Below are 16203 nucleotides of genomic sequence, written 5' to 3' on the forward strand. Positions count from 1 at the left end.
GCAGACAGATTACACGTGCTTTTACACGCGTTTCTACACGCGACCTGCGAAATTTTTTTTTCAAAAAGACCGACCCCCGACAAAGACAGAATGTCCTTATAAAAGGACCATTGTCGCCCCTGTCAGGATCATTCACCCAATCATCTGCAAATAGCATAAACAAAAGGACGGAGACAAACCCAAAGAGCAAAGAGCAAATAGCATAAACAAATCTGACAAGGCACAGGACAAAGTGACTCACCTCTGAAAAAGTGAGTCTTCTCTGCTCCTTCTCTGCTCCCTCCTTCTCCCGTGTGTGTGCTCCTTTCTCTGCTCCCTCCTTGCTGTTGGAAGAGGCGAAAACAGGCGAAAAATGCAAACAGTGTTGATTTGTTTGTTCAAAATCTATATTTGGGGAAGGCGGGCTATTTTTAGTTTAAACATACCGCTGCGTTTAGATTCGCGTTTATAAACGCGTGTATTTTCGCGTGTATAGATTCTAGCTGCGTTTATACACGCGTTTTGCAGAAATTACCTGCGTTAATACACGCGATTTTCAGGAAGTAGCCGCGTTAATACACGCAATTTTTAGGAAATAGCCGCGTCAATACAAGCGATTTTTGTGCTTTCATTAAAAACATATTGTGATTTTGTGTTTTCTGATTTGTACACAGGATGTCATCAACCTCTTTAAGCAGTTCTGGGGAAGATGAGACAATGCGTCATCGTAATCGCGATGTGTAGTTGGGACAACGGATCAAATGTATGTGTAATCGATGTCAAGGATGCATTGTACGAGCACGTCGAATTACCATGAATCACATCTCCATGTATGGAGAATGGAATCAAACAGGTTTAGAGGTGAGTAGATGTAAATTGATGGTATTCAAATGAATCATGGTATCCAAATTAAATTAATAGAGTTGTAATATATAAACTCTAATTGAAGCAGGATGCAGTACCACACCCTAACATGGTACCCTACGCACGACGAGAGCACGTAAAGCGTCGACGAGATGATGTTGGAGCTTCGGGATCTATTGTCAGAGATGAAAGGGAAAGGGATGACAATAGCCCTGCACCCCACGAAGTTGTGGAAGAGGAGGTGCTTGATGATATGGTGCGGAATCTTTTTAAGGATGATCCCAAAGGTATGGACGACGATGATATGGAACAAGAGCATCTTTATAAGGCTTCATCGACACCGGTGTTTGAAGGGTGCACATTCTCAGTTTTACGTGCTTCACTTGAACTACTTAATATACAAACAGTTTATGGATGGAGCAATGCAAGTCTTGACGCATTGTTGAAGTAAGCATTCTAACTTACAAATTTGAATTAGTGGTTTAAGGTTTAGGATTTAAGACTAATTATAATTGATGATATTGGATGCAGGCTATTATCAAACATGCTTCCAAAGGAAAATAGGCTACCCACCTCAAGAGACATAGCGAGGCGCTATGTGACATCTCTTGGAGGACTGGATTATGATAAAATACATGCATGCGTCAATGATTGCATTCTGTTTCGTGGGATGCATAAGGAGGCTCTACATTGTCCCACTTGTGGTGAAGCAAGGTACAGAACAGATATGAAGAGTTTTGATGTACCTCGTAAAGTCTTGCGACACTTTCCTATAATTCCTCGCATCAAACACATGTTCAGGTGCAAATCCATAGCAGAGCTCATGTCATGGCATTCCTCACATCGATCGGATGATGGCATGTGGAGAATTCCCGCAGACACTCCTGCTTGGAAGCATATTGAAGATGAGTGGCCCAGCTTTAAAACAGAGCCCAGAAACTTGAGACTTGGCCTGGGTATGGATGGAGTGAATCCATTTGGTTTCAAAAGCACCGCATACAGCATGTGGCCAGTTGTGTTGGTGAATTACAACCTTCCACCATCAATGGCGATCAAGAAGAGACATCTTATGTTATCCCTTCTAATTCCAGGAAAACATAAAGTCAAGCATATGGATGTTTATCTTGAACCACTGATTGATGAGTTGGAGGAACTATGGAGAGGTGTTGCGGTGGTGGACATTAGTAGGCCTCCCTCCTCTCGACACTTCGACTTAAAAGCAGTGTTGATGTGGACAATGCATGACTTTCCAGGATACAGCGATTGTTCTGGTAAGAATTCTAATTACCTCCCTACTCTATTACTATTGGCTATATATATTAATTAGACAGTTTGACTTTATTATTCTAACTTTTATTTATATTTTAACAGGTTTGAAAACATCGGGTAAACATGCATGTCCTGTTTGTGGCCCTTCGTTAGTACATGAGTATGCTGACGGTTTGTGTAAGACTATATTCGATAATCATCATCGATTTCTCCCCTCAGATCATCCTAAATATGTTGCTAATAAGAGTAACATTCCTCCACAAATACTTCGTGCAAAAGATTGGAAGCGTATTTGGGAGTCTACAACTATTCTTCCTCCAGATGGCATGAACAGGTATAGTGATGTTTTTTCAATCTTGTTTTGTGTAGTCTCTAATTGGATTAAAGGTCACATAGAGCAATCCCTTGTGTAGGTACTCCATTTTTTTTCGGCTGCCATATTGGACCCATCTTAAGATCAACCATCTTCTTGATCCCATGCACATCTTCAAGAATGTGGGATCTGGTATTTGGGAACATATTATTGGTAAACGAGACAATGTTAGCGTACGTGAGGACTTGCGGGTCGCAGGACGTATGCGTCAAGCTTGGCCACGAGAGGTGGGTGGGCACGTTTGTCTTCCGCCTGCACCATGGATTATATCAAAGAAAGAGGAGAAGCAGGTAAAGCAGGCCATCACCACTATGCATGAGATCATTGAAGGGAGCCTTTACAACCACTAAGAAAAGAGGCGTTGAGCAACTATATGGGTTGAAGTCCCACGATTGGCACAAGATGCTTCAAGTAAGTGTTTTTCAAGTCTTGTACGTACGTTGAAATTAAATTTTGTAATGCCATAAACCATAAATGTGCTCTTATGTGCGCAGTTCATACTACCTACTAGCATCGACCATGGTGCAAATAAGAGTTTGAAAAAATGTATTTATAAGATGGGAGAGCTTGTGAGGTATGTAAAACCCATGCTCAGATCACCCTTCATTATACCTTGCAAAATGAACGTGCATGAGGTATAACGTACTATTTATTTATTTTTCAGATATGTTAGTTCCAAAGCAATTGATCCAGCCACGTTGGATGATGTGCGTGTTATGGCAGTGGAGGTGGTTTGTTTGGTAGAGGAGACTTTTCCGCGAACCATTCTCACAAGTCAACTACATCTCATTGTGCATTTAGTGGACGAAATTGCTTTATGTGGTACTGTGCATGCACGCTGGATGTTCTTCCTAGAGTGCTTCATGAAGACCTTAAAAGACTTTGTGAGGCAAAGTGCAAGGCCTGAAGGAAGCATGGCCGAGGGTTGGTTGATACAAGAGTCTCTTGTATATATTTCAGAATTTCTTGGTCAGGTGGACAGCTCTTTGCCACGACTATGGAGCAATGAAGAGGACTTGAGGATGACCTCTATTGTGCCTCAAGGAAAAGGACAGAGTAAAGTAATTGACAGAACATTGATTGATGATCTCAATTTCACTTGTATCCTTAATAGTGATGTGATGAGCAGATGGGTTACAAGATATGAGGATGCAAAGACAAACAGGCAAGCAGAAAGAGCTCTCTTTCGGAGGCAACATGGCTCTCGGAAGGCGTACCCTAAGCATCTAGCAACACTTCCGAATGATATCCATGTTGATTGGTTGCATGAGGAAATGGAGAGAGCAGAGAGCGACGAGGGACTGCATATCACGGCGGAAGAATGGGAGTATGCACGAGGATGCATGTCAAAGGTACATAGAACTAATGTTTTGCATTAGTTGTAAGTGATTTGCTTTTAATATTTATTCACATTGCTTACACAAATATTGCTTCTATTTTGGTCCAGTGCACTATGTTCAATGCTATATGGTGTGAAGGCAAGCATTTTCGAACACAAAGAATTGATGAAAAGAGAAATACACAAGATTGCGGTGTCATTAGTAGCTTTGAGGGAGCTAATGGAAAAATGGATGATTATTGTGGCATAATCCAAGACATATTTAGGCTTGACTTTCGTCGCTTCTTTGTGTATGTTTTGGATGTCAAATGGCAAATGAACGTGGTGGAAAAAGGGCCTGATGCAACGATAAAACGCCATGCAAGTGGATATGTAACTATTGACTCTACAAAGTTCTGGCAAACAAAGAAAGATAGGCTCGTATTGCCACAACAATGTGAGCAGGTATGCATTTTTTTACTAATGTGTTTCATGTACATATATATCTAAGCTCGCGTACCCCTTCACTTTTGATATGCTAATTAATTACTGTACTGTGTGTATTTGAGTAGGTTATCTATCTACCAATGGTGCATGACATCAAATGGTGGTACGTCATCCCTATTGCACCACGTTCCAAAGTGATGTATAATACATTCACTGATATGGAGCATATGGAGGATGTAACAAGCCGCAATGAAGATGATGTCGAACATGCCATTGAAGATGTTGTGATCGATGATCAAGAAATAAGAGATGATCATGATAATGAGGATGAGCATGCCATTTCTCATGATCATGAGAATGACCCTACCATTGAGGATGATGGTGATGTTGATGAGGATGATCAGGACATCGATACCATTATCAGTGGAGTACAGAATATCGATAGTGGAATAAATTTAATCGTAGCCTTACCAATTGATTAAATGGATATTGATGTTGATCGTTTGGCAAGGATGGATCTTATTGAAGATGAGATCGAACCCTAACCAATCCGTCACTGTATGTTCTAAATTGATGACATTTCTATCATCTCATATGCATGATTTATTTTTGAATATATTTCATTGTTGTAAATGCATGTAGTGGGATTGTGTAATGATGTATACTGTAATGTACTATGAGATGGTTTAAGGAAAATAGTTTTTAATTTTGTAAAGGAATTCAGTTTTTCTCTGCCATGCGTGTATTAATCCGTGTATAGTGGCGTGTATTTATCCGTGTATAATAGCGAGTATTAATCCGTGAATATTACCGTGTATAGATGCGTGTATTACTGCGTGTATATAAATGTGTTTATACACGCGTTGATAAATCCAAACATACACGCTAACTTAAATGCTAAAATACACGCGCCCGATTCTATTCAAATACAGGCGCGACCATACACGCGTTCGTAATTTATCGCGTGTATGAAACGCGTGTATGGCAGCATTGTGTTGTAGTGAGAGAATGAATGAATGTGCTACGCCCGAGAACATGTGAGGTACTCGTTCATTGAGCGTTATCTTTGTAAGGAGCCTTTTCCTAAGAAGGGCCCATGTCATCACATGAATGGACGTTAAACTTTTAGCGCACATATAATACCAAAATTTTGTTTTCACATCAATTAATTACTTGAGACAATAAAACTTTAGGGAAAAAAAACTAGTGTATGGGTCAAAACCTTAGAAATTAGAGTGTATATGGGTTTGACGTGTGGTACTGAGGGTTTTTTCTGGAAAGAATGGTGTGCAGAACGTATAAAAGGGCGAAAGAGCATGCGTGGATGAAGAGCTCGTGCTGAAAGAGAGCTCTGGTCTTTTTTTTCCCCAATGCGCTGCTTTGCTCCTAGACTCGCTCTCTGTCTTGGGAAGAGAAAGGTTTCCTCGCTATCTCTCTTCGATGGACAACATTGCCTCTCTGCTCTGACGATGGACATTGCCTCTCTCCTCACGAACGAACAACCTCGCCTCTCTCTCTTAGCTTCGCTTCGTGTGTCTGTCTCACGGTCTACTTCCTATGTGTGTCGCCCAGTAGCTTCCTCTATGTGTCGCGCCCCCGCTAGCTTCCTTCGTGTGTCGCCTTAGCATCCTTAGCATACCTTAGTATATGGTAAGGTATTAATTTATTAATGCCCACTTCAAGTGGGCATTTATAAACTAAAACATGTCCACAACGTGAATATGTAACTTCAATTTACACTAAGTTCGTTTGAAGAGTCTCCCTCAAGAAAACTATACCAACATTGTTACTACTCTTAGGAATTTGCTAGCACCTACACTCATGGATGTTGAAGCATCATTTCACCAAACTCAAACAAAGGCAAAATGTTAAATAAAAGAACAATTGGCTCAAAAATTGTAAAATTCTTAAAGATAAAATATGCACATGGAAAATCGTTCAAAAATAATAAAACTCCATTGAAAAACAAACTTTTAGTAATAACCTTAAAATTTTATAAAGTTCCTATTCTCAGAAAATTATAACAGTGTAACTGTGCACATGTGCACACATGTGTGTGTATTCGTATGTGAAAGTAATTAGATCCCATATGAATTAAACTCGTAAAATCAAATTCAAAATGTGGGGTTTAGCCTAGGACAAGGGCTTGGGCAAAGTTGTTGGTAGTAGCATCTTGGAAAAAATAAATTAAATGGTCTGATCTTGTAAGGTTGAGTACAAAACCATGGTTTGCAAAGTAAAACAAGGTGAGAAAGTGGAAAGTAGTTTGAGTACTCATGGTGTTGCCAAGGTGGTTTGTGGAAAGTTGAAAAAATTGATGGTTTTGAGTTTAGTTAGTAGTTAGGTGGCATTGGGATCCCTTTGCTTGAGAAACTTGAGTTCCATTTTAGGTAGCCATAAAAATGTAAGGTATGCATGTATGCATGATGTATGAGCTACCTAGGCATTAACTCATGGAGAATTATGGTGCATGCATATGGTAGAACTCCTATAAAAACCTTTTTCCCTAAGCTATAATCCATGATTTGTTTTGTGTACTTCTTCTAGGTTGTCATAATTCCCATTTACTCTTCTTACAATGTGTACTACCTATTTGAGGGAGAAAATTCATGGCTTTTTGGTAGAGTTGGAGATTTCCTACAACACTTGCAGCACATCAAAATCAAGCCTAAGTGTCCTTGCCACATGAGGTAATTAAACCTTTGTCTTTGTAAAATCTTGTTATTTTAATTCTCTCTTTTTTGCATTTTACGTTAAATAATAAAATTCATATTAATCAAGCCTTTATGACCTTTTTTCTTAAGGTAATCATTAAACGAGTAAAAAGTTTAAGTTGACCTTACTTTATATTTTTTTAAAAGTCTTTATTAGATGGGCCACTTATTGATCTAGTCTCCCTTCTAATTAATATTTTATCCTAGTCCAAAGACTTCTATCAAGTCAAGGTAGATTGTTAAAGCATGTTAATCTAGATAAACCCTTGTAGAATCTATGGATAGGAAACTATGCCTTATATTTGAAAGACATTTTAACCTTAGGTATAAAAGCCCTCTATTTTGGAACCTTAGGATAATTAATAATTCAAGATGTGCCCAAGTCAATTTGAGCCCATTTATGCATATAAACCCTATTTTTAGACATAGTTTATGTGAAGACACTTAGCCAATGATTTATGTACTATAACTTAGAAGAAAAGAAAAATAGTACCAAACTAATAATAGTATAAGGGTAATTCAGAATAATGGGAGGGCTGAGATATACATAGGTGTACCCTCTTATTCAATTATAAGAAATAGACAAGTTATTCATAATATGTGTAGAGGACTAAGGACTTTATGATGGCATGGGTGGTGGGGAAGAAGGAGGTTAACATAATATTGAGGGCCAAGGAGGAAAGATTTCTCCTTGATGGTGATAGATGGCCCCTTTTTACAGGTGAAGGGGGACTCCCTTAGTAAAGATATAATGTTGAGATTCAACCTCGATGTCAACTTGTGCCAGTTGCACTATGTGCTGGCATGTTAGGTAGTAACATGTGTGAGACATAAATGACCGCGTCCAGCTGGTCATAGTGTGTGGACACTATGACTGCGTCCAGCTGGTCATAGTGTGTGGACACTAGCTAGGGTTAGCTGTGTGTGGACACTAGCTAGGGTTAGCTGTGTGTGGACACAACACATGTAGTGTGTTGTAGATTATGGATTATGGCTTAATGCATTGTGTGATAAGGGACATGGCTTCCAACTATGGTTAGGGTTTGATTATACATTAGGGTTTGCTCTTGTGTGTGTGTCTCCTCTCCCTCTATCTGTTTTTCATCATGGTATCAGAGCTTGGTGCTCTCTATTAGGGTTTATGAGTGAATGAGAGAAGAGGGAGAAGAAGTTGTGAAGCTTGGAGCACACCAATTTTCATCAAATCTGAGAGCTTGGCCTACCGGGTAAGGACTACTAAACATCCTTGAGTGGATTGCAGGTGCAAAAACACAAACAACACTAGATTTGAGTTGCCCAAAGCAAAGAAAAATTCTGTTTTGCAAGCTCTCCATTGAAACTTGAGTGTGGTGAATGTATGAGGCAAATGGTTGCAAATCTGACAAAGAATCATGTATCTGGAAAATGGGAATGTATTGGCAACTCATGTGCAAGTCCTACATTGAATTTGGAGCAAAGTTGATGCATTTAAGTGATTGGAAATTCACTATTTTGAAGCCCTCACAAAAACAGAGAAGAGGGGTCCATTGTTGATGAGATCGAAGCCGGTTTTTGGCAAAAATCACCTCATTGATGGATTGGGTACATGCCTAGGAGTGTTGGGTATCTACTTATACCTTAAATATCTATTACAAACTCATCAATCCTCCCCTACAGCAGGCGGCGTAGAAACAAAGTTCAAAACTCATCCTTTTTGCAAAGTGGAGGCCAAATTCTAGTTTTGTGATTGATTAAACCCAAAACTTGATTAGCAAATTTGTGACACACATACTTGAGAAGGTTGCTATGTGATTGGTTGGAACAATTATGCATTATGGAGCTGATTGACATCTTATCACGTCTATTCACATCCTATTCCCATTTAGTAGCTTTTTCTACTTCGATACCGATAATGGGACTTTTTCTAAATTTCTGTCAATTGCTTGGCCTAGATAAAGGTTCTTTTTCTTGACAACTATTTTCATATTCTTTCTCAATTTCTCAAATGAATTATATTCAGTATTCCTCTTTTGAATAAAAAAATTAATGGGATTTACAAAAATCAATTCTACCCATATTTTCACTTTTGATAAATATTCATAAATTGAATTATACTAAAAGTTTCTCTTTTTCCCATTTGATTTCTTGGATCTCAAATATCTTGGGAATTCCTCTTTTTGCATTTAATTAGTTACATTCCAAATGTCATGGGAACTCATCTTTTATCTTAAAATAAATTTATCTAAAATAAAATATCCATTAATTCCAATATGCTAAGAATTCCACTCTTCCTATTTAAATGATTGAATTTCAAATGTCATGGGAATTCCTCTTTTATCATTTAAATATTTCTCATGCATAAAATAAATTTATCTAAAATTCATCTTTTTGAATTTAAATATAATATTTTAATTCCAATATGCTAAGAATTCCACTCTTCCTTTTAAGATGACTGAGTTCCAAATGTCATGGGAATACCTCTTTTATCATTTGAATATTTCTCATGCATAAAATAAATTTATCTAAAATTTATCTTTCAATTTAAATAAAATATCTATTAATTTCAATATGCTAGGAATTTTCCTTTTTCTATTTAAATGATTGAATTTCAAATGTCGTAGGAATTTTTATTTTATCTAAATAAATATTTCTCATGCATGAAATAAATTTATCTAAAATTCATCTTTGAATTTAAATAAAATATCCATTAATTTCAATATGCTAGGAATTTCACTTTTTCTATTTAAATGATTGAATTTCAAATGTCATAGAAATTTCTCTTTTATCATTTAAATAAAATTACCATAATTTTCTCTTTTCTTAATTATTTAATTATACATAAACCTTAAAAAAATTTCCATTGAATGTAATGAAAATTATTATTTTAGCCTAGGATATTCAATCCTAGAATATGGTAGGAAGTCCTCTTTTCACGTTATGCATAAGAATGAATTATGTATTAATTTCATAAAATTTTAGCTTCATTGCTATTATTGATAAATTTTAATATTTTTGAAAAGAATAAGACATAGTAATGTAATTATGATAGTATAGCTATCTTTTAACCTTAAATCTAATTTATGGATTAATCTCATAATATTACCATAATTTACAAGTATATAAGTATAAAAAACCAGTTTCTTAATCTCTAGCTTCACAAGTTTAGAGTTTCATTTGTGAATTAAGAATTTCTCCATGAGAAGCATCAATTGAATAGAGAATTGGTCATAGGAATGACCATTCTTTGGGGAAGAGAGAGATAAACATAAAAGCATCCTAATTTAAGTATAAATGTAAACTTTTCTTAATTATTCATTATAACTTTTAAAAAAAGCTTTATTTGCATTATAAACACTTAATTAAGAAACTTCTCAAGCTTGAGAGGGATTGTAAAGTGAAAACATTGAGAATAGTATAGAAAAACCATAAAATTACACTTTATCTCTTGTTTTTGCTTGCTTCTCTATCATAGAAGAAGCCCCCTACCAACAATCAATTGCATTGTGTGTTGAAAGGAAAGCTCCAAGGATGGTTGAAGAGAGAGAGGCTCCACTCTCTCCAAAATTAGAGGATTTTTAAGGGATAATAAAAAATATCATTATTTTAGTATAATATTGGCATGATATAGTTCACGTATTTTTTTACAAAAGACTAAGGATCTATATATAGGTGAGGGAGGCCTCTAACCAAGTCCAACTAGGTTCTAGAATTTTCTAGGTTCAGTTTGGTTGAGTTTGGACAAGATTTTGACCTAGTTTGGCTCCCGTTTGATTTGGTTTGATCTAGGAGAGAGGAGAGATAAAAATATCACAATTTTTTTGAGTTAAAAACTCCACCACATATGTGAAATAGACACCTCCTTGAAATATCACAATATTTTTGAGTTAAAAACTCCACCACATATGTGAAATAGGCACCTCCTTGAAGTCCCCCCTTCTCTTACTAAGGTGTCAAAAATGTATCATTATACCAAAATATCTCATTTTTTTAGTAATATCTCATAGTTTTTAACTAATAAACCTTCTACTCAGTCAACTCTTCATCTTATATGGGTATTTACTCATTTTGTGGTATTTTCTTTTATTTATTAGATTTATCTCCTCCCCACACTTGGATTAATCCAATTGGTCCATAGGAACCTTAATTAGACCATAATCCAGAAATTTCTAGAAATCTTGACCCTTAGGCTAAGGTCTTGTATATACGTTTTCAATTAATTCCAATTACACATTGGAAAGGTCTTTTTTAATTTTTGTTTCAGGGGAAACCATCTTAGACACTAGGAGGCTTTTTATATCAAAAAATATCTCAGTTTTGGATTTTCTCTCTCTAGATATTTTCTCTCTCCATGCCAAAATAGGGTAAAATAGGATCTTTCTTCTATTTTAGAGAGGGAAATAATTACAAGATCAGAAGGGGAGGTTCTTACACCTGTACACCTCAAAAGCTGGAGGGAGGAATCTTACACTTGGCCAAATAAAGAAGGAAGGCTTGGGTAGTTTTCCTCAGTTGCTTGGCTTGGTATTTATAAATTAGCTGAGAGGCTACCCACCATATCTTGCATTAGTGTAGTAAAGCCTAGCAAAACTCAAGGATTGGTCCTGTGGAGATTTGGAGGACAGATGCACTCTAGGGATATAAAGTCTTAAACACTCTTGCTAATCTGATAACAAAGTTCTCAAGAGGAAATGGGCTAGCCATTTCTCATGTCTTTAATGTCAAATCCATAACTCGAGCAACGGATACCACTAATACTACACCTACTTGTTGTGAAGAGTAACGAGCTAGAAAGAAATTACCCATATCAAATAGTACTTCATATTAATTCCTACAAGATTACACATTGATCTCATTGTTGAATTACACTCATGGATGTTGAAGCATCATTTCACCAAACTCAAACAAAGGCAAAATGTTAAATAAAAGAACAATTGGCTCAAAAATTGTAAAATTCTTAAAGATAAAATATGCACATGGAAAATCGTTCAAAAATAATAAAACTCCATTGAAAAACAAACTTTTAGTAATAACCTTAAAATTTTATAAAGTTCCTATTCTCAGAAAATTATAACAGTGTAACTGTGCACATGTGCACACATGTGTGTGTATTCGTATGTGAAAGTAATTAGATCCCATATGAATTAAACTCGTAAAATCAAATTCAAAATGTGGGGTTTAGCCTAGGACAAGGGCTTGGGCAAAGTTGTTGGTAGTAGCATCTTGGAAAAAATAAATTAAATGGTCTGATCTTGTAAGGTTGAGTACAAAACCATGGTTTGCAAAGTAAAACAAGGTGAGAAAGTGGAAAGTAGTTTGAGTACTCATGGTGTTGCCAAGGTGGTTTGTGGAAAGTGGAAAAAATTGATGGTTTTGAGTTTAGTTAGTAGTTAGGTGGCATTGGGATCCCTTTGCTTGAGAAACTTGAGTTCCATTTTAGGTAGCCATAAAAATGTAAGGTATGCATGTATGCATGATGTATGAGCTACCTAGGCATTAACTCATGGAGAATTATGGTGCATGCATATGGTAGAACTCCTATAAAAACCTTTTCCCCTAAGCTATAATCCATGATTTGTTTTGTGTACTTCTAGGTTGTCATAATTCCCATTTACTCTTCTTACAATGTGTACTACCTATTTGAGGGAGAAAATTCATGGCTTTTTGGTAGAGTTGGAGATTTCCTACAACACTTGCAGCACATCAAAATCAAGCCTAAGCATCCTTGCCACATGAGGTAATTAAACCTTTGTCTTTGTAAAATCTTGTTATTTTAATTCTCTCTTTTTTGCATTTTACGTTAAATAATAAAATTCATATTAATCAAGCCTTTATGACTTTTTTTCTTAAGGTAATCATTAAACGAGTAAAAAGTTTAAGTTGACCTTACTTTATATTTTTTTAAAAGTCTTTATTAGATGGGCCACTTATTGATCTAGTCTCCCTTCTAATTAATATTTTATCCTAGTCCAAAGACTTCTATCAAGTCAAGGTAGATTGTTAAAGCATGTTAATCTAGATAAACCCTTGTAGAATCTATGGATAGGAAACTATGCCTTATATTTGAAAGACATTTTAACCTTAGGTATAAAAGCCCTCTATTTTGGAACCTTAGGATAATTAATAATTCAAGATGTGCCCAAGTCAATTTGAGCCCATTTATGCATATAAACCCTATTTTTAGACATAGTTTATGTGAAGACACTTAGCCAATGATTTATGTACTATAACTTAGAAGAAAAGAAAAATAGTACCAAACTAATAATAGTATAAGGGTAATTCAGAATAATGGGAGGGCTGAGATATACATAGGTGTACCCTCTTATTCAATTATAAGAAATATAAAAGTTATTCATAATATGTGTAGAGGACTAAGGACTTTATGATGGCATGAGTGGTGGGGAAGAAGGAGGTTAACATAATAGTGAGGGCCAAGGAGGAAAGATTTCTCCTTGATGGTGATAGATGGCCCCTTTTTAAAGGTGAAGGGGGACTCCCTTAGTAAAGATATAATGTTGAGATTCAACCTCGATGTCAACTTGTGCCAGTTGCACTATGTGCTGGCATGTTAGGTAGTAACATGTGTGAGACATAAATGACCGCGTCCAGCTGGTCATAGTGTGTGGACACTAGCTAGGGTTAGCTGTGTGGACACAACACATGTAGTGTGTTGTAGATTATGGATTATGGCTTAATGCATTGTGTGATAAGGGACATGGCTTCCAACTATGGTTAGGGTTTGATTATACATTAGGGTTTGCTCCTGTGTGTGTGTCTCCTCTCCCTCTATCTGTTTTTCATCATGGTATCAGAGCTTGGTGCTCTCTATTAGGGTTTATGAGTGAGTGAGAGAAGAGGGAGAAGAAGTTGTGAAGCTTGGAGCACACCAATTTTCATCAAATCTGAGAGCTTGGCCTACCGGGTAAGAACTACTAAACATCCTTGAGTGGATTGCAGGTGCAAAAACACAAACAACACTAGATTTGAGTTGCCCAAAGCAAAGAAAAATTCTGTTTTGCAAGCTCTCCATTGAAACTTGAGTGTGGTGAATGTATGAGGCAAATGGTTGCAAATCTGACAAAGAATCATGTATTTGAAAAATGGGAATGTATTGGCAACTCATGTGCAAGTCCTACATTGAATTTGGAGCAAAGTTGATGCATTTAAGTGATTGAAAATTCACTATTTTGAAGCCCTCACAAAAACAGAGAAGAGGGGTCCATTGTTGATGAGATCGAAGCCGGTTTTTGGCAAAAATCACCTCATTGATGGATTGGGTACATGCCTAGGAGTGTTGGGTATCTACTTATACCTTAAATATCTATTACAAGCTCATCAATCCTCCCCTACAGCAGGCGGCGTAGACTGAAGGGAAGAAACAAAGTTGAAAACTCATCCTTTTTGCAAAGTGGAGACCAAATTCTAGTTTTGTGATTGATTAAACCCAAAACTTGATTAGCAAATTTGTGACACACATACTTGAGAAAGTTGCTATGTGATTGGTTGGAACAATTATGCATTATGGAGCTGATTTACATCTTATCACGTCTATTCACATCCTATTCCCATTTAGTAGCTTTTCTACTTCGATACCGATAATGGGACTTTTTCTAAATTTCTGTCAATTGCTTGGCCTAGATAAAGGTTCTTTTTCTTGACAACTATTTTCATATTCTTTCTCAATTTCTCAAATGAATTATATTCAATATTCCTCTTTTGAATAAAAAAATTAATGGAATTTACAAAAATCAATTCTACCCATATTTTCACTTTTGATAAATATTCATAAATTGAATTATACTAAAAGTTTCTCTTTTTCCCATTTGATTTCTTGGATCTCAAATATCTTGGGAATTCCTCTTTTTGCATTTAATTAGTTACATTCCAAATGTCATGGGAACTCATCTTTTATCTTAAAATAAATTTATCTAAAATAAAATATCCATTAATTCCAATATGCTAAGAATTCCACTCTTCCTATTTAAACGATTGAATTTCAAATGTCATGGGAATTTCTCTTTTATCATTTAAATATTTCTCATGCATAAAATAAATTTATCTAAAATTCATCTTTTTGAATTTAAATATAATATTTTAATTCCAATATGCTAAGAATTCCACTCTTCCTTTTAAGATGACTGAGTTCCAAATGTCATGGGAATACCTCTTTTATCATTTGAATATTTCTCATGCATAAAATAAATTTATCTAAAATTTATCTTTCAATTTAAATAAAATATCTATTAATTTCAATATGCTAGGAATTTTCTTTTTTCTATTTAAATGATTGAATTTCAAATGTCGTAGGAATTTTTATTTTATCTAAATAAATATTTCTCATGCATGAAATAAATTTATCTAAAATTCATCTTTGAATTTAAATAAAATATCCATTAATTTCAATATGCTAGGAATTTCACTTTTTCTATTTAAATGATTGAATTTCAAATGTCATAGAAATTTCTCTTTTATCATTTAAATAAAATTACCATAATTTTCTCTTTTCTTAATTATTTAATTATACATAAACCTTAAAAAAATTTCCATTGAATGTAATGAAAATTATTATTTTAGCCTAGGATATTCAATCCTAGAATATGGTAGGAAGTCCTCTTTTCACGTTATGCATAAGAATGAATTATGTATTAATTTCATAAAATTTTAGCTTCATTGCTATTATTGATAAATTTTAATATTTTTGAAAAGAATAAGACATAGTAATGTAATTATGATAGTATAGCTATCTTTTAACCTTAAATCTAATTTATGGATTAATCTCATAATATTACCATAATTTACAAGTATATAAGTATAAAAAACCAGTTTCTTAATCTCTAGCTTCACAAGTCGAGTTTCATTTGTGAATTAAGAATTTCTCCATGAGAATCATCAATTGAATAGAGAATTGGTCATAGGAATGACCATTCTTTGGGGAAGAGAGAGATAAACATAAAAGCATCCTAATTTAAGTATAAATGTAAACTTTTCTTAATTATTCATTATAACTTTTAAAAAAAGCTTTATTTGCATTATAAACACTTAATTAAGAAACTTCTCAAGCTTGAGAGGGATTGTGAAGTGAAAACATTGAGAATAGTATAGAAAAACCATAAAATTACACTTTATCTCTTGTTTTTGCTTGCTTCTCTATCATAGAAGAAGCCCCCTACCAACAATCAATTGCATTGTGTGTTGAAAGGAAAGCTCCAAGGATGGTTGAAGAGAGAGAGGCTCCACTCTCTCCAAAAGTAGAGGATTTTTAA

The 16203-nt window shown here is 35.3% G+C and overlaps 1 protein-coding gene across 1 annotated transcript; it reads left to right on the forward strand.

The window, feature by feature from the left end:
- Positions 1 to 1954: 1954 nt before the first annotated feature.
- Positions 1955 to 5592, forward strand: LOC147603329 (uncharacterized). Its single transcript, XM_086796942.1, has 3 exons — positions 1955 to 2114; positions 2215 to 2446; positions 5544 to 5592. Exons 1-3 carry the CDS (start codon positions 1955 to 1957, stop codon positions 5590 to 5592), a joined length of 441 nt encoding a protein of 146 aa, XP_086653068.1.
- Positions 5593 to 16203: the final 10611 nt, after the last annotated feature.

This window comes from Cibotium barometz, chromosome 64, assembly GCF_041138505.1.
Source record: "Cibotium barometz isolate CiBa-2024 chromosome 64, ASM4113850v1, whole genome shotgun sequence".
Classification (NCBI taxonomy): Eukaryota; Viridiplantae; Streptophyta; class Polypodiopsida; order Cyatheales; family Cibotiaceae; genus Cibotium; species Cibotium barometz.

What these genes read in the sequence shown, in the direction of transcription:
- LOC147603329 (XM_086796942.1), top strand. Translation starts at nt 1,955, where the DNA reads ATGGATGTTTATCTTGAACCACTGATTGATGAGTTGGAGGAACTATGG. An exon ending in AGGATACAGCGATTGTTCTG is followed by an intron (nt 2,115 to 2,214) that starts GTAAGAATTCTA and finishes ATATTTTAACAG; the next exon opens with GTTTGAAAACATCGGGTAAA. An exon ending in CCTCCAGATGGCATGAACAG is followed by an intron (nt 2,447 to 5,543) that starts GTATAGTGATGT and finishes AATGGTGTGCAG; the next exon opens with AACGTATAAAAGGGCGAAAG.